Source organism: Cyclopterus lumpus, chromosome 23 (assembly GCF_009769545.1).
Source record: "Cyclopterus lumpus isolate fCycLum1 chromosome 23, fCycLum1.pri, whole genome shotgun sequence".
Classification (NCBI taxonomy): domain Eukaryota; kingdom Metazoa; phylum Chordata; class Actinopteri; order Perciformes; family Cyclopteridae; genus Cyclopterus; species Cyclopterus lumpus.
Window position 1 is genome coordinate 7747256 of NC_046988.1, and position 18534 is coordinate 7765789.

General features: G+C 44.1%; 1 protein-coding gene across 2 annotated transcripts; it reads left to right on the forward strand.

Annotated features, from left to right (window-relative positions):
* The first annotated feature begins 220 nt into the window (after positions 1 to 220).
* Positions 221 to 15428, forward strand: nrf1 (nuclear respiratory factor 1). Of its 2 annotated transcripts, none has more exons than XM_034526575.1 (12): positions 221 to 353; positions 3302 to 3422; positions 3555 to 3699; positions 4277 to 4391; positions 4539 to 4665; positions 4834 to 4974; positions 7640 to 7798; positions 8050 to 8262; positions 8380 to 8478; positions 8734 to 8906; positions 11258 to 11379; positions 14285 to 15428. In XM_034526575.1, exons 2-12 carry the CDS (start codon positions 3345 to 3347, stop codon positions 14443 to 14445), a joined length of 1533 nt encoding a protein of 510 aa, XP_034382466.1. In that variant the 5' UTR covers positions 221 to 353; positions 3302 to 3344; the 3' UTR covers positions 14446 to 15428. The 2 variants fall into 2 exon arrangements, with proteins under 2 accessions (XP_034382466.1, XP_034382467.1); XM_034526576.1 differs by having other exon boundaries at positions 8749 to 8906.
* Positions 15429 to 18534: the final 3106 nt, after the last annotated feature.

An 18534-nucleotide genomic window follows, 5' to 3' on the forward strand; every position in this document is an offset into this window, starting at 1 on the left:
AATGCTAACGCTTTTTTTTCTGACTATTCCACTACGTCAACATACGTAGTGCATCCATCGGCGCGATGTGTCTTTTTCGGTGAAACGAAAGGAATGAACAACCCTTTGTAATAGTGTTTATATCCAGTCTTTTAGCTAAAGAGGCTTAAAAAAATGCACGAACGAGTGTGTGCATCGTGACCGTATGAGAGTGAGGCTCAGGACGAGCACCTGAAGGCATCACTAGTGCAGACCACTGTTGTGTGCGGCAGTCTACTCGTTGTGTTTGCTGCTGGCTCCCCTCTGTCGGCCATTAGAGCTCGGTTCCATCCCCACTGTACAGCGCAGGCCCGAAGTAGCGCAGCCGCTCTGAGGTTAGTGCCCTACCGCGCAATCTCCATCTATTTCAGCCCCGGCGCAGCCGCACCATCGAACCCGGCAGCGTTTGGTGGCGAAAGATGCGGATTGTTGTGATGTTGACTGGGAACGCGGTTTTGATACATTTCTGGCTTTTTTTTTGCGAGGAATCATGTTTCTAACAACATGCTCATAAAGAGTAGAATAGCTGTGGGGTGACATGCAGGCCGCTGGGCCTGTCGTAGCGCTCTGTTTTGTTTCGTATTGCGCGGGTTTCGTGCTAGCTTGCTGTGTTGCACCAGGTTTCGCTGGCTGCCTTTTCGTTTCACGCTGAATTCGATTTTGTTCGGCGTCCCAACATCGGGGACGTGTTGCCGTTCACGATCACAGCTAATGTCCATTCAGAGGACCGACGCTGCACCGCCAAACGGTTCGCTAGCTAGCGTATTAGCCAAATGTATGACATTGCTAGCTTAGCTCTGTTTGGTAGTCGTTGTCAACCGACAACCGGCGGCACGTCTGCTAACGTTGCTGCACCGTTTGAGCAGCAACGTTGCCTGTTTGATGCAGATGTTTAATGCGGGACGTTTCTTACTAGATAGAGAATGTCCCTGTTTGTGTGCCATGGGTCATGATTTAAAAAAACGATGTTATTGTGGGGTCGTGCACCATCCCATTGATCCGACCAGCAGTGCCTGTGTGGTTGTTACAGGGGATGTTAAATACCAACAAACATGTGTGTGTCAACAATGTTCCTGTCCAAGTCTCTCTCAGTGAGAAAACACTAGTGCATGGGACAGATCTGTTGAAATGCATGATCCATATATCAGCAGCCCAGCATGGTTCAATTGAACAAGTGATGCCCATACATCTGTCCCAGTGATTAATTTCACTGAGCAAGTGTCTAAATTGACCACGTATTGATAGACTCCTGGATATCTTAAGTGGACAAAAGCATATTGTAGTTGTATGTGTGGGTGTGTGTGTGTGTATGTTTAGTACAACTTTATTGTACGAATGATTTTCAACCCTGTCAGACTACAATACTACTCAACACACAGATGCTCCTCACCGGTGTATAAAGAGACACTTCCACTGTCTCAGACTGACTGCATTTAGACTTGCTTGCTTACTACTTACTTATATACTGTCAGAAGTTCCCATTTGAATGATTTTAATCTGTTAAGTATCTAAGTAGTGTGACTCATTCAATATTAATGTCAATAATGTGTTGAATGCTGTTTTGTAAATTAATTTCTTGTGAAACCTATGATTTAACATATAATAAATTGGAAAGTGAAACATCTTCATGCTTTGATCACTGTTGTTATCCCAAATAATATTCTCTATTGATGCAGTATGAAGCCGTCTAGAGGCGGAGCAGCAGTGGTGCAGTCAGTGCACGCGGGCAGGAAGCACAAAGATAAATATGGGCATATTTTTTGCACTATTGATAAATACAATTTTTGGGGCTTTAGTGAAATAATGTACCAAAACCTCCTGTGAAATAAATGGCAATGATGGCAGCTGTGCATGGTCGCAGTTTGGTAAATATATTGCTTGAGTTTAATGGTCCTAATATATTATATTTTATTATATTATATGAATTTGCATTCATGGTACACTGGAGTTCACATAAATATACAAAATATATGCAGATTAATGTACCAGGCAATATGTCTGATTAATTTATATGGAATTCTAATTATGTGTGACGTAGCTATGCCATCATATGGTTATAAGCACATCTTCCAATATAGATGATGGTAGATTTTGAGGACATGTTACATCATTGTCCATCCATCCATTAGCTTCCGCTTATCCGAGACGTATCGCGGTGTGTTTCAGACACCCTTCTCTTCAGCAACGCTTTCCAGCTTCTCCTGAGGAACCCAGAGGCCAGACAAGTAATACTGTATGTCCGGTGTGTTCTGGGTCCACCCCGTCCAGTTGGACGTGCCTGGAAAACCTTATACGGGAAGCGTCCAGGAGACATCCTGATCTAACCACCTCAGCTGGTCCCTTTCGCCGCGAAGGAGCAGCAGCTCAACTCCGAGCTCTCTCCGGATGTCTGAGCTCCTCACCCTATCTCTAAGGTTGAGCCCAGCCATCCTCCAAAGGAATCTCATTTCGGCTGATTGTATCCGCAATCTCATTCTTTCTGGCACTACCCAAAGTTCATGACAATAACTGAGGGTCAGAACGTAGATGGACTGGTAAATCGAGAGCGTTGCCTTACCGCTCAGCTCTCTCTACCACAACACCCGCAGCACTGCTGACGCCGCATCGAATCCCCTGTACATCTCCCACTCCATTTTACCCTCACTCGTGAACAAGACCCCGAGATGCTTGGGGCAGGGACTTACTCCCAACCCAAAGGGTGCAAGAGAACCGGCAGAGAACCATGACCTCAGATTACTGAGGTACTGACTCTCACCCCAACTGCTTCACACTCGGCTGCAAACGGCCCCAGTGCGAGCTGAAGGTCACATTCTGAAGGAGCCGGACACAGTTCTGCCTTTGGTCATACAAGGACCGTATGGCTTGTAGCAATGACCCAGGTACCCTGTATTCCAACATGCCTCCTGGGGGGACACGGTCATAGGCCAGCTACACATGTAGACTGGATGGACGCCCTCCCATGACCCCTGGAACAGACCTGCAAGGGTAAAAAGCTGGTCCACTGTCTCCTTTATAACAGTCTGCCACTCCACAGGCACTGTGGCCGGCCTCCAGGCGACACTGAAGAGACGTGTCAGCCCACCAATGTCATCATTGTGCGTATGCAATAATATACATCTGCTAAGGTGTTTATTAATAGCCAATGAAGCAGGAATTACTCCCCATACGAGTTCTGTGCCATTAATGAATAGATTCAATTTACTTTGGCACCTTTTAAAGGGTAAACAACAGTTCCTGTCATTATCTTATGCTCCATCTCTTCTTTTCCTCTTTCTCTCCTCAGTCTTTGTACCGTGGATCCAGCTGTGTAGACCAGGTGGCCAATAATGGATGAGCACGTCATTCACCAGACGGAACACATGACCACCATCGAGGCCAGCGCCGTCAGCCAACAAGTTCATCAGGTGCACATCTTTCTTCCCATTATTCACAAGATATTGAAACCATTTTTCCAGCTAGTTAAATTGGTAGACTAGTACAGAAAGAACAACTCAGGTGATTTAAACCCATTATATTTGGATCATCACTGTGTATAGGTACACGTGGCCACCTTTACGGAAGCATCCATGATGAGCGCTGAGGAAGACTCGACGTCTTCGCCAGATGATGATCCTTACGACGACACGGACATCCTCAACTCGGCTGGCACTGATGAGATCACCGCTCACCTGGCGGCCGCAGGTACATCTAGACTCGACCCAGTAGCGAGAAGCAGAGCTTTTGGTGGATCCAAGTTAGTGGGAGTGGCATTTATTTGATAAGAAGCATCCAAAAACACTGGTACAGGTTTCCCAACCAGTGTCTGGCAGACAAGGAGATGGTTTTAACTTGCATCTCTGATGAATTCTGCTGATCCAGTAAAACATCCATAGCCACCTCAGTGTAATGCTTTTGACTGAACAACAGATGGCGCCAGTAGCCTGTTTTGTAGAGACAGTGCCACTCTGCTGTCTTGCCTACTGATGATGCTTTTTATGTTGTTTTTTTCTCTTTTAAGTTGTTAAGGGACAAAATGGAGCCAGTGAGACACAGTTGCAACTCAGATCTTTTTTAAATCTCACTTTCATCCTTTTAAAAAAAAAAAACTATTCAAATCGAAACCAAAAAAAGAAGATTGAATTGTGCAGGCTGAACATTATTGAAAGCTCATCTCAGAGAGGCATTCAAAGACAGTCTAGAGAATATCCTTCATTCTAATTACTAGACTCTACTTTTACTAACAATACAAAAATGATCTCTCTCTCTCTCTCTCTCTCAGGGCCAGTAGGCATGGCAGCTGCTGCTGCCGTGGCAACTGGTAAGAAAAGAAAGAGGCCTCATATCTTTGAATCCAACCCCTCCATCCGCAAGAGGCAGCAGACTCGTCTGCTCAGGTGAGCTTCAGACACCAATAGGCCAAAAGTCCCCGATACCTCCACCATGTATTTTCCATAGTATGTCACTTACAGTTCACTCTCAGACAGAGTTGCTGTTGTACTTTGACTGTGAACCAGGAGGTAAATGATGTTGTGTGCTTACAGGAAACTGCGAGCCACCCTGGACGAGTACACCACCAGAGTGGGCCAACAGGCCATAGTGCTGTGTATCTCTCCCTCCAAACCCAACCCTGTGTTCAAGGTGTTTGGCGCTGCTCCTCTGGAGAACGTGGTGAGTGTTACAGTCAGCCATTATTTGCAATTATTTGTCTTTTGGTGACTTCACTATTAAATGATCGTCCAAAAGGAAGTCAACCCATTCATCTGTTGATTTAATCAACAATTAGCAAATGGCTACAGCACTGAACTAAAACTGTGCCACAACTGTTCTATCCTCCAGGTGAGGAAGTATAAGGGCATGATGTTGGAGGATCTGGAGAACGCTCTGGCTGAACATGCCCCCGCTTGTGGAGACCTGGCCTCAGAGCTGCCCCCCCTCACAATTGATGGCATACCTGTTTCTGTGGACAAAATGACGCAGGTCAGGCTCAATACTCCCTCTGCTTATCTATCATGGTCCAACATAATATGGTCCATTAAACAGCTGTTCCTTCGTAGAAACTGAGGAGTCCAAAACTCCCTTTTGGTGTCTGAGGCACAAACAAACGTGTCGACAGTCCCAGCAGAGGGCACCAGTTGGCAACAAATCAGCGTCGGTTTGTGTTTCATGTATGTTTTTAGTTCAGCTAGCAATTGAATATGAATCAAGGTTAAACATTAGATTTCAACCGTTTTTACATGTCCATCAGTGTCCCTTTATTAGTTTGATTCTTTCGTGTTTAACCAGCAATTATTTCTAGAATACATTTTCTTGGTAAAGTGGGACTTTGGCATTGTTATTCAGGCAAACGTATGCTTGATGCATAGGTATTGTCCGCATCTGAAGTCTCCTCTCTTTGCGAGACTTGCTGTGGTACCAGTGAGAGGATGTGCAGAGTACCCTGATCTTGGTAGATCGTACACTGCAACATTAGCACCATTGGCAGCTTGAGTACTCTCTTCACCTGAGGGAACCCGACTTGTTTACTCTTCCATCCCAGGGCTGCTGACGCATTCTCAGGATCAGAGTCAGAGTAGCCGGCATGACAGTGGCCCTCAGAGACAGTCCTCACTCCTGGGAGGACAATAGCCAATACCAGGGCCTGGTGGGTCCTCGGAGGCCAGGTGTTGGTTTGTGCCTGTTTTTCTGGAGGTTGTAGGATGAGATTATCATGTGTGAGGCAACATGTTGCCTCACTCAGCTTGGCCAAGCCAGGTGTAAAGGTGGGTGTTTTTAGAGGCGTGTGTGCTTCAAGTGTTGGATACGGGATGTTTTACAGTCATTGGAAAGGATGATCGACGTTGGAAATGACAAGTGTGAAAATGAGAACTCAGCAATGAAAGGGAGCTAATTCAGACCATGCACTCCACATCCTTATCTGGAAGGCCTTATTGTCGTCTATGCAGACATCTGCATTATGTTTAATGCAGCTGAAGAAACCCCAAGTGAGGTTTAGTAACGCTGGCAGAGGCCCCGGCCAGTCCGATATATGGAGCATCTATAGCAGGTGATCCTGGGTCTAGCCTGAGCCCATAATTACCCCCTAGCCTTGTTAGGACCAGAGACTAGGCAACATAGCTGCCTTCCTAAATGCTGATTGAACCATTGCTTGAAGGTTTAGAATAGGAAAGGGGGGTGGAGTGGTGGGTGCGAGCACAACATGCCACTTAACTCACTCGCCAGTGTAATTAGGCCATCTGGCCTTGCACACATGCAATCCACACACATTCACACATGGATGAGCCACAGGTGGAAATGCAAGCATCTTTTTGCTACTAAGTCCGTATTTTTGGGGTTAATCAACGTTGTTTTGTCAGTATGCCAAGTGTTGCTCAAGTGAAGCCCCTTTACTGAAACCACTGGATGTGTTGTTCCAAAGTTGGTGTGATTTAAGTATCGACCATGCATTTTCTATCACGATCCAATTTGACACATATTTGTGTGAAAGGTAGTTTGGGAGAAAAAAAAAAAAAGGGGGATGGATTTATTTCCCCCAGAAACAAATTTAGCCCATGATGTCAAGGCAGGCAGACGCTGCAGTGCCTCATTATGCAATATAATCCCCCGGTGATGCTTGCATATTACTAGGACACAGAGGACATTGGCACTAAACCCCACCCCAGCCTGTCAGTGAGTGTGAGAGCATGCTTGTTCTGGAAGTGGTGATGGGGAGTGGATAGGCATGCCACCCACTGCCACACGGGAAGTATGTCTGCTGGCGGATGATCAATAGCAAGCAAATCAGATTAAGACCCCCACTCATTCCCTGTTATGGGGCACAGTGCAACATTACAGAAGCCTCTCATTCAAACATGGCAAACAAAGCAACCAGTAGTTTAATTAATGTGTTCCTGTTAGACAAAGAATAGATTTCCCAATATATTCATATAAAAAACAAAGCACAAACTCTAAAATATTGGTAGTAGCCCCAAAAATCTGATAATTTCCTCTTTTACAATGAGTGATAACACCAAGCCCTGGCTCTGGAGATCGGACTAGTTGAGTGCCGGTCTCTTGACTCCGGGCGAAGCAATTAGGCAGCAATTACAGCTGCTTTTTTAGTTCCAACGACCTGCACTAAAGATGCTTGGCTCCCTTACTTCATTGTTTGTGAATGGTTCACTCAAACAAAGTGGACTAATAAAAACACAAAGTCTTTAAACAAGTCCATAATGTAGCACACATCCTGACTGACCAAAGTAAATCTAATGTTTTAGTTTGACATTGTCAAATTGTCAATTTTTCACAATATTGGCCCGCTTAACCTTGTTAATACTTGAGTGTACTGGAGCCTTTGCGGGGACGGGTTGACTGCTGAACTGTGTTGGTTCACCCCGTATTTTCCCATGGTGTCTGTCTGTCTGACACGTCAGGCTGGAGCCACAGCCATAGATTGGTCCGTTAATAAACATGATCGCATTGTTCCCCTTTTTAGACAGCCTGTTTCTATTTGCAGGCCTTGACCAACTCAGCACCCGTCAGCGGGTTCCCGATCAATACGCGCCTCCTGCTGCCTGCCCAAGGGCGTGTGAGCTTATGTGTGTCCACTTTGGAGTTTTGGTGTCTGTGTCATCTCATTTCTCTATGCATCTCCCCTTTGTCTCAGGCCCAGCTGCGAGCGTTCATCCCAGAAATGCTGAAGTACTCGACGGGCCGAGGGAAGCCTGGCTGGGGTAAGGAGAGCTGCAAGCCGTTGTGGTGGCCAGAGGACATCCCTTGGGCCAATGTCCGCAGTGACGTCCGCACAGAGGAGCAGAAACAGAGGGTGAGCGAAATACTGCGGTAATGATATCCTAAGTTGATACTTTGCAGGGAAATACTGATTTTTGTAGCCACCCTCCTTTAAATGGCATTTTTTCTTAATAAGCCTTGATTTATCCACTTTTTAGATGGGGCAAAATAGTTAACAAGCAAGGGATTTGTTATCTCTTTTTGGGTCCCAGAATCAATGTTGGTAGTCCTTAAACAAGTCTGGAGAACAATTTGCCATATTAACTTGTATTTATGTTCCCCAAGGTGTCTTGGACGCAGGCGTTGCGGACCATCGTTAAGAACTGCTACAAGCAGCACGGTCGTGAGGATCTGTTGTACGCTTTTGAAGATCATATAACTACGACAACCACCGCCCATCACCATATGACCACTGCGCAGAGTATCGCTCACCTTGTGCCCCAACAAACTGTGGTACAGACCGTCAACAACCCTGATGGAACGGTCTCGCTCATCCAGGTACATTTTAGTACTAGTGCACTTTTACACATCACAATCTTTTTCAGCCATTCTAAGGTGTGATACACCAGCCATTCACATTTTTTATTTTTTTTTGACTGCACCCTTTTCTCTCAGGTTGGCACAGGACACACAGTTGCCACCTTGGCAGATGCGTCGGAGCTGCCCGGTGTTACGGTTGCGCAGGTCAACTACACCACTGTGACTGATGGAGAGGTACAACCTCATGCACACGACACATACCACAAATCACTTTTGTATTACTACAGCACACACAGACTGTAGTAATAAACTCTGAATCAACTACTTCCTCAGCGAAATCAGTACAGCGTGTAAAGCTTGGGAGCTGTCCGTTCAGCACCACAAAGTCAAAACACATGCCAGATAACCAATAATCCAATAACAGTCAGTTTCATGGAATCTGTGTCACCCAACCTCAGATACTCATTTGTTTTCCTTGTGAAATTATATATTTTCCCTCTGCAGGTGGAGCAGAACTGGGCCACCCTCCAGGGCGGCGAGATGACAATTCAAACTACTCACGCCTCAGAGGCCACACAGGCAGTAGCATCCCTGGCTGAAGCCGCTATAGCTGCCAGTCACGAAATGCATCCCGGAGCCACAGTCACAATGGCTCTTAACAGGTGAGGGTGGGAGAAGGCTTTAGGGGAACAAGGCTGTTAAAGTTAGAAGTAAATAGCATCTCGATGTTATTTAGGTGGCTTTCACTTTGTATGGTTGAGGGCAACGTTAGAAAGGAAGGATAGCATATTTATGTGGGGGGGGGGGGGGGGGTCAAGAGATTGGAAACAGTTCAGTTAGAACTTGATAAATTAGTACTGAATTAAAAACAAATGCATATCTACATATTTAGTCATTTTTAATATTCAGGATCAGTGTGTTTTATTCTCATTTGGAGAATGCTAGTCACTATTTTTGATTTTATTGAGACCATAAGATCTTATAGATCTCAAGTGCATCTTTGGCTAGTATCCTCAGCTCACCAATGTTACCTCTTCACACTTGTGTAATAGAGAGGAAACTCTTGCATAAAGCTGTTATACACTTTTTTAATGTACACATACTGTACAGTTTGGTGTTCAGCGTTTACTGAGATAATGCTCAAGGGTTTTCAGCCACTGGTGGTGGAGCCAGCAAAACATCACAGTAAGAAGAATCTATGATTATTCAGGCAGCCATGATACCTGGATGAGAATGGCACAACTGTCAGGGCAGGTTACCGGGGTCCCCTGGAGGACGAGTCCAATGCCTCTCATCCTAGTTCAGCATCTAATTAATTAGCCTGTCGCTTTTATAGAGGCAGGGTTCACAATTCTATGTGCTAATTGCTCAGTATGATTTTGTTTACTAAAATGTCTTAAATGCTTGATTACACATAACATAGTTTTGAGACCATGTACTTGTTCCTGTAATTAAAGGACTATACGAGTTGAGGATACAGTATGCTGACCTTTAGCAACAGGTTGTCTGCAGCGTCTGGAAATGCAGCCCCTCTAGTAATAAAAGATGCACAGGGGTTGTTGTTGGTGTAATGCTTTTCTGGAGGGAAATCAGCGACACACAATTATATTCAGCTGGGATCGACCACATGAGGGCCACGTTTCTGCAGGATCTGATTTCACTGCAAGCATACAGCAGGTTGAAAGTGTGCTCATGAATATAATTAGTTTGTGGTCTTTATCTGCAACTCAACTCTGTAGAGCTCTAGCTTGTGGAGACACTTCCCGATCTACATCTGTTGATGGTCATGATCTTTCATATTGTCAGTAAAGGTTTTAACTTGCCAGATTAATCAGTCAGACTTGCTGAGGTGCTAACGTGTTCGCTGGTTTTTCGCTGCAGTCGTGTCAAGGCAATCATTTCAGGTGTGTATGGGTATGTCCCATTGGGACTTGTTACCTGCACCCACCTGAGTCCCTCTTCCTCTCCCCCCCCCCCCCCTGTTTACCTGTGCCAAGCTACTCTGGGCTCTCTGCTCCACAGGCTCTGGAACATTTGTTCTGCTTCCCATTTCCAGAGGGAGAATAGAGCCTCTTTCTCCCACTGTCTTGTCTGCTGTGTGGATGAAACCATCTTGTGTTCCAAAATGCATTGCGGTCAACTGCAGAACCATAGACTGTATATAAGAAGCAGATGTGGTAATTGTGATGTCACCCATTGGTTTGTGGACTGCCATTTTGAAGCCTTGAGTTTGGCATTTGGTCAGCTCCATCTTGGAGCCAAAAATGTACTTTCATGAACTGAAAACACACCGTGAAAGAGTTAAAGTTCTAAGATGAAAACATTTAGAGCTGCCAACGCTGTCCTAGCGACCTGTCAATCACAAAGTGGCCATGCCCGAAACAAAATGTATACCAATATGACAGCAAGAATTATCATCAAATATCCGTATTTCAAGGGTCGATAAGAATTATGTTACTAATGTTGCCAGATTTTACTACTATTGTCTCACCGAACAACATCCAGTTGGTTGTCATTCACTTACAACGGTGTGAGTGCATCATTGCCGTTTACTGTCTCCGTCTGTACTCTCTTAGCTCCGCCTCCTCTTATCTGACCATCTGAAGTTCTCATCTCAGATGTGATTATCAGCCAAGCTGTGAATAGTTCCATTAATTCATAACGAAGCTGGTGCGATAATAGGCTCGTGGTAATTCCACTGGGTAGATCTGGTCAATAACACTGCTTTGTTAGACCCGGAGCACCTGGCCTTTTGGGAGATGTGACAGATTCTCTATAAGTCCAGACTAGAAAAGCCTCTTACAGCTCGTACACTCCTACCACTTCACCCCACGTCTCTATAATAACCCTTGCCTGTGTGAGCTGACTGTGTGTGTGTGTGTTTGTAGGGGGAGGGGGGTACAATTTGCTTTGTACCAATGATTGTAACCGAAAGCTGAAGAGTACATCCATTTTTTAAATAATTCTTTTTATTGTACACTATAATGGCCGTGTGTGTTCTTGTGTGTTGCAGTGAGGCAGCAGCCCATGCTGTTGCGACGTTGGCAGAAGCCACCCTACAAGGCGGAGGGCAGATTGTCCTGGCGGAGACAGCAGCTGCTGTTGGGGCACTGGCAGGGGTTCAAGATGCCACAGGTACATATTCACCCAATGATGTTGTCAACAAGCAAAATACACCACATACAGTGTTAACTTTTTAGTGAACTGTACCTATATTTATTTCGGTCAGTTAGATTTATGATATTTTTCACACAACATCTTCACTAATTGTGTTCCCCCGCCTATGGCAAGTCTAATTAGTCTCACTAATTTTAAGCTTCCCTGCTGTAGCATTGCGGCCTCTGAGCTCCTACGTAGACTCTAATCTACTCTGTGCTGATGTGACAGATGGTGTGCTTTCTGCGTGTGTATCTTGGAGCCATACTCCATCCTTTCAGTGAGACCTTAGATGCATGACCCCCCCATCGCCAACCTCCTCACATGCATACTTCATTCACTGCTGTGGCAATGTGTGTCTACTGGGATTGGACCAGTTTATAATGGCATTTGCGGGTCCTTGTTGGATTGCATTGACCAAAGAAAAGTATCTGAATGTAAAGGTACTGCTTGTCAGTGCTTAATATCAGTGTGTACGGCGCTAATTACTAAATGTAGACTGGAAATATCAGGGGCCTATTCCATGTAAATACAGATATTAAAGTGAAACTAAGCGTCTCTCATTGTCAAATAAAACTTAATGCCTTGGTCATCGTGTGTGTCAATTGCTGGCTTATTGGCAATTTGATTTGAATTGTAAATTATATTTTCTTTCTCATTTCAGTTTTGGAAACTTATCGTTTGATGCATTACAATTGATCTTTATATTATTGCAATGATAAACAAAGGTTTAGTTCCACACATTTAATCAGCTGTCGATCTTTTTTCTTATTTCTATCTTCTAGTCAGCACCATCCTACAGTGGGATAAACACACACACACACTACTCCAGGATCCTCAGGGGCTGCTAAGGAGGGCCAATCCTCTCCATTATCAGTCCATGGTCTAATCACTGGGCCAGCTGTCAGCATGTCCGGCTGTACACATATACATGTCACAGGAATATAGACCTTTTCTAAATTAAACAAGTGTGTTTGGATTCCTTTTTTTTTTTTCGCTCAGTGTGTGGCACCATTTATTTGGAGAAGAGGCTTTAGAATTGTGCAGAAAGTGTGCAACAGTATAGATTGTTGAAAGCAAAGTTGGGATTTCTTGCATTCTTTCAAGGGAAAGCTTTGCTGTGGCAGAATGTTATAGTTTATTTTATAATATAGAAAACCAGAAACCAAATAGGGTGTTAAATGGCAGAAATATTATTGGCACCCCTTGGATGTTTCTATTGGTTAACTTTTTTAAGAAATCTGGTTAGTCAAAAATAAATTGAATTTCATCAGAGAAAGTATAGTAATAACAGACGGCCCTGCAAAAATATATACAATGCATATTTGCAATACTAATGTAATTTCAAGTTATTCAAATCTAACTTCTGAGCCTTTTGTAGTTTGACATCTTGCTTCCTTAAACTACGAGGAGTCATTTGGCTGCAATAGCTCACTTAAACAACTAATGGAGCTGCCAAAGGCAGTCCTCCTGAGTATTGACCTTAGCTAATCACTGAAGTGCTACACGGTGGAGTGGAGAGCTCCGTTTGAAGTGCACCGGCCCAGACGACGCTTATTGGCTTGTGTCGTGACCCTTCGCTGACACAGGCATGCAGACACACACTAATACATACACACGGCCACACCACACACAGCCCTTAATGTCTAAGTAACAAGGTTGGAGTGGCCAAATGAGGCCCTTCACTTAGTAACTGCCCTACGTCTGTACGTCGCTGTGCCAGGCCCAATGCCCTCGTCCCTAAGCTCTCCATAATCACCGCCAGTACAATTACCTGCATCAGCAAAACTTAACCCTGTCACAAATCACTGAGCAGTGGGCTGATCAAGGGCCCACATTTGAGGACCAACAATTACAAGCTAGCCCAACAACGGGCACCCGAAAGATGAATAATTGTGAACATGCATTATATATTTTCGTCCTTTTTCTTTTCTTTTTCAGAATCTTTAAATATTGTAGGTATTGAAAGGATTCAAGTCCAGTGTCGTAGCTCACATTATTGGGAGCGGGCATTAGCCACCGCCATCCCCTACACTGACCTTCGTGCCTGCCTGTGACACTGACAGCTTGCAGGGTGGGGCAGAGGCCCACGTGACTACAGCAGTAATCCCTACAGACACACACACACACCGCACACAGCTGGGCATGGCGGAGGGGAGCTGAGAACGTTCAATCGGACCATTCATCAGAAGTACCGTCTCTGTAACATGGGTGCCTCCTTTCACAGACAACTACCTGGAATTGACTGCCTCCCAAACACCGTTTCAAACACATAGTCTAGTGACAAGATAACCTCCGGCCAAAGACCAATGATTATTTTCACGATTCATTAATGTGTTGGTTATTCTTCTTTTTTTTCTTCTTTTTTTTCAATGATTAGTCTATAAAATGTCAATGTCAAATAGTTATGTTTGCCCTTTGCCAGACACCAAGGTGATGCTTTCACGTTGGTGGTGTCATCCAAACAGTACAAAATGCTGCAAACTCTCACATTCGAGAATCTCGAACCATCAAATGTTATGCAATGATAAATTACTTGATTACTAACGATTAATCAATTGCTAAGAAATGCCTGTACGTTCATTGAGGTGTTCATGTTCTTTCAAGGCGTCAATACAAACAGTCCAAAAGTGTAAGATATTCAATTCAAAATCACATAGGGTGGGGAAAAAGTCTTCACCTTTTACATTCTTGCACCCCCCAAGTGCTACCTGGTATATTTTATTTTAAATTTAATAACCAATAATCATTTATTAGAATTATTGCCAGATGTTATTGATTGGTTATTTCAACTCTTAATTACAGCTATTGGGATACTTTGCATTCAGGGTCACGGTGCTGGTGCTGTGTCTAAATCCAACACCTCTTTGCTTCTTCCCCTCAGGTCTGGTCCAGATCCCAGTCAGCATGTACCAGACCGTCGTGACCAGCCTCGCCCATGGCAACAGGCCCGTCCAGGTTGCCATGGCACCTGTCACCACACGCATAGATAACACTGTCACGTTGGACGGACAGGCAGTGGAGGTTGTGACCCTTGAACAGTGACAATTAAGGCCCTGGAAGGAGTAGGAGGCACTGAACGGCCGCCGTGGGGATTTGTTATCCTACTTTTTCCAGATCATCACGCTGTGTACAATGTCAAATATATTTTAAATGTACATCTGCAGGGGAAGTCAGAGTGAGTTATCAATGTGTTTACTATGTAAAGATATTGCTTTTGTTGGTGTACTTTTTCTCCCATTTAGCTTCATGTTTTTTTGTTTTTTTAGCTCTGTGATGTTGAGTATTTAGTATTTATTTCTTTACAATGAACCTTTACTTCAAAACTAAGATGAACCAAAAAGCCCGGAGGAAAGTCACCACTGCTTCCACAGTGTGTAACTATCACTGTTATGAATTTTCATTATTGTCTCTGTGCTTGACTGTTTTGTTTTTAGGATGCATTTACAATTCAGTGCCATAGTCAGAGATCGCACCTCTTCCGTTTCCTATATCCTTGATCACTATTCTAAATTTCACTGTTTCCACCTCAACCTAAAACTCCAGCATTTGAGCTCCCAGACATTTCTCACATTAGATTCTGAAATATTATGTTAAAATACCATCTTGTGTGCGTTTCCCTTTGCTGTTTTAGTGTAGTCCACGCACATGCCAAGATTTGTGAAGACTCAGGATTTACATGGAGCTGTTTTTTACTGCTGGACTGCTGAGCTTTTGTCCTGAAGCAGCCATTTTGTCTACCGGATCCATTTATGTCCAGTGCATGGATAGGGGCACCCCTCGCTATGTTATTTTTGTAACATGAACATGTATGTCACTGAGGACTTGTTGGATCACTGCATCACTTTGTATATCACAGGAAGTTCATATACTTGGACAGGGGCTGCAGTATGTGTGATGACGCTAATATTAAATATATTGCAACAAAACATTTGCTTGCCAAGAATCAACTTAGTTCAAAGCAGCTGTAACAGTTGGTTCAACTCTCACCACTATTTAAAAAATAAAGTCCAGACTGTTTACCATTCCTTCACTTTCAATCTTGATTTTTAGTAGCCTGTGTTCCACCCTCGTCAAGGAGTCCCTTTCCTTAACTAGACAGACAGATGACTCCTTCAACAAACTTGTCAAAGAAGGATGGATATGTCCAATGATATACCACCATTGAGTTTTGACAGTATAAGAATCAAGTAAAACTGAAATGGAAAAAAGGCCATAAAGGAAAGAAATGTGGACATTGAGCCTCATTGATACATTTGCTTCATGTATGATATGCCTGATGAATCCTAACAGGATCCATAACTAGTGCATAACACAAAACAAACACGGCCTAACCTAGCCATCCACACAAAATCTAAAAATCTGAACATCCAAGTGGCGGATTCTTTCTCTTGGGTCAGACTCCCCGAATGGTATCTGGCAAGATGCCACCACTAACAATACATGAAGAGGAGAAATAAGTCTGGTGAGAGGAGTAGTAAAGAGCTCACACAAACCCATGCTTTGCTGTCGTGAGTGCTGCCTTCCTAACATTGATTACAATCGGCCATTCACTTTTTTTTAAACCTGTTTTTTCCCCCTCGAGAAGATTGCATTTCCTACTTCTCTGCAGGGTAGGAAGGTCCTCTGTCCTCCGGCAATGCTCAAAGGTTGTTGGGGAGAATTTGTACTCACCTCCGCTGCTAGCCGTACAGATTATTCTCATCAAATCCATCCTCGGAGGACGGGAGTCTGGATCTGTGGAGACAGGGAACCAACGGGCGAGTATTCACTACACGGAGACCTCCGCCATGAACGTGGTCAAGGCTTCATAGGGAGCTTTGATGGGCCAACCTTCAACAGCATGGAACGCTGGGTGCACCTTATGAGGCCTTTCAGTCACTCCCTCCCATATGTGATGAGCGCGTTGGGTCGAAGACCATTGTTGTCTCGATAACCTTGCACTTCCTCATTGCTGCTCCCTGATTCTATCTGCAGCTCTCGGCAAGCCCTAAACAAATATGCATCACAATAAGACCGTATCTGTTTGGGTGTTCCTCTGACAGAGGAGAACTGTTGCAGAGCACTTGTGAAGCTTGAAGAGTCCATCCACTCGATGACCTTGATATGGCCTTTGTGCTCATAAATATAAGCACCGCCCACCATTAGCTTCTTTAGACCTCCTTTGGTCTGCCGTGCCGTGACCGCCCATGGTCCAAAGACATCCCAACCTAAAAGGAGAATAGTTTGTTGGTACTCTGGCAGTCAACAGGCAACAAACCTTTTGAGTTTGTATGTTCCTCCGTAGTCTTCGGCATATGACACAGTGATAAAGGATGCTGCTGATTTCATCTCTGTCTGGGCCCGCTTTGGACAGCCATCCTCCAATCCTGAGAAGGTCAGAAGTGTCAACATAACACGTGTAATGTAATGTACCACAGCTACTGGCTCCTTCCCAAACTGAAGCAATCTCCCAACAGGCTGTTGTTCATGTTTGGACAGATGAAGAGGGCATTGAGGGACCCACCATGGTGTTGGGTGCCTGAGTTGAATGGCACCCTTATTTGTCCAGGTATTTTAGATCTGATCCCATGAAGGTAAGTACCAGCACTTCTTTTTCAGTTGTATGGGTGGAGCTACTTTGAATACACAGGGTGCGGTCGAATAGTCAAAAGATTACCTCCTAACATCTATCCTAACCACTTTTCCCTGACGTCTGTGGAGAACATCACAGGGTCAAGGAAAGATGGGAAGGAGAATTTACGAGGAGTTAGGAAAAGACAACCGTGGTCTTTAGAGAATCCAACTCCACTTTCACTAAGCTACGTAGTTATGATGCGACGGCAGGCGGATGTTAGGGACGTTGGTGTGAAACAACAATGTTCCGAAGACGACATGCACAACCTGATTCATAGACCTACTTTATTAACAACTTTGTTTAATAGAAATGAAAGAAGAATATAAAAGTGAAACCAGGGGATTGTCACAGAGTGAACAAAGCTACTAAACTGTCTCATTGTTCAGTTTCAAACATGCTGAACTAAATATGTTCTAACAATGTCTCATGTCCCTTTGTGTTGTTATGGTTTGTATGCAGATTATAATCTGATCATAAGAATATGCAGACAATATAGTTTATGAAACACCTTATTTACATGCTCTGCGTTTGTCTGTCATGATCGTTTGTTCTCGTTTGGCCGAATGGTGCGTCACTTTAATTGTTGCCACCGCAAGGAATTGTGGGGCAGCATTATCTCCTTTCCTTTCATAAAGGAAGGTCCAGTGTTTCCTATGCTAAAGGAGCTAAATAAGGAAGCATTGAAGCTCCTTTACTTTGTATTTAGAGAATTCGACCAGCCACAAAATTCTCCAAAGGAGTGCAAGGAAACAAAATGGCCGCCTACCGGGTTCAAAGGTCAAGCATTAAGGCCTGTATTATACAAAACAGAATCGGCACCACCTAGTGGCTGTAAAATGAGCTGAGAGAATGATCCATCGACCAGAAGCGTAGCCATCAATGTATACAAAAAAAATGCTAAAGTTACAGTAGTCCCTGTTTTTCACATAAACAATGAATCAAATGACTACAGCCACTGACTCAAACAACCCCAGAAGACTACAGGTTGACCTGTGCAGGTTGACCTGTGCAAACAAGTGCAACTTTTTAGTAAACACATTAGCCATAACATCGTGAACTGTATTTATTGGGTGATATATATTTTTGTCTGGACGTTTATCAATTGGACTTATTTAAAAATAATTCACTCACCTTCTCCATAATAGCAAAAGAGACATACACATACAGGTAGGTTTATGTTCGACCTTTTGGTATTCACAATTTGTATTCCCTTTTTAAGTAGTGCCACATTGTCAGGTAATTATATAGTTGCCATCAAACCCAATAACTTCCACACCCTCCTCTACAGCACCCCCACCTTCCCTGCTGTGACAAACAGGGCCATGATTACATCATAAGCTGCCTGAACCTCCTCTGCTTTAAAGCCTGGGATTTGCTAGCCGGCCCCTTCTGTTGCAGAGTAGAAGAGAGAGAAGCGTTCAGGCCTTAATCTATCAAGCATCAGTGTCTGTCCCGCTCTTCCTCCAGATTAAAGCGGAAGCAGGTTGCATTCACACAGATGGAAAGATCTCATTTTC

Excerpts from the sequence above, each read along its gene's own strand:
- nrf1 (XM_034526575.1), top strand. The coding sequence starts at position 3,345 with ATGGATGAGCACGTCATTCACCAGACGGAACACATGACCACCATCGAG. Across the intron at positions 7,799-8,049 it reads CAGAGGAGCAGAAACAGAGG|GTGTCTTGGACGCAGGCGTT; the intron begins GTGAGCGAAATA and ends ATGTTCCCCAAG. Across the intron at positions 8,907-11,257 it reads GTCACAATGGCTCTTAACAG|TGAGGCAGCAGCCCATGCTG; the intron begins GTGAGGGTGGGA and ends TGTGTGTTGCAG.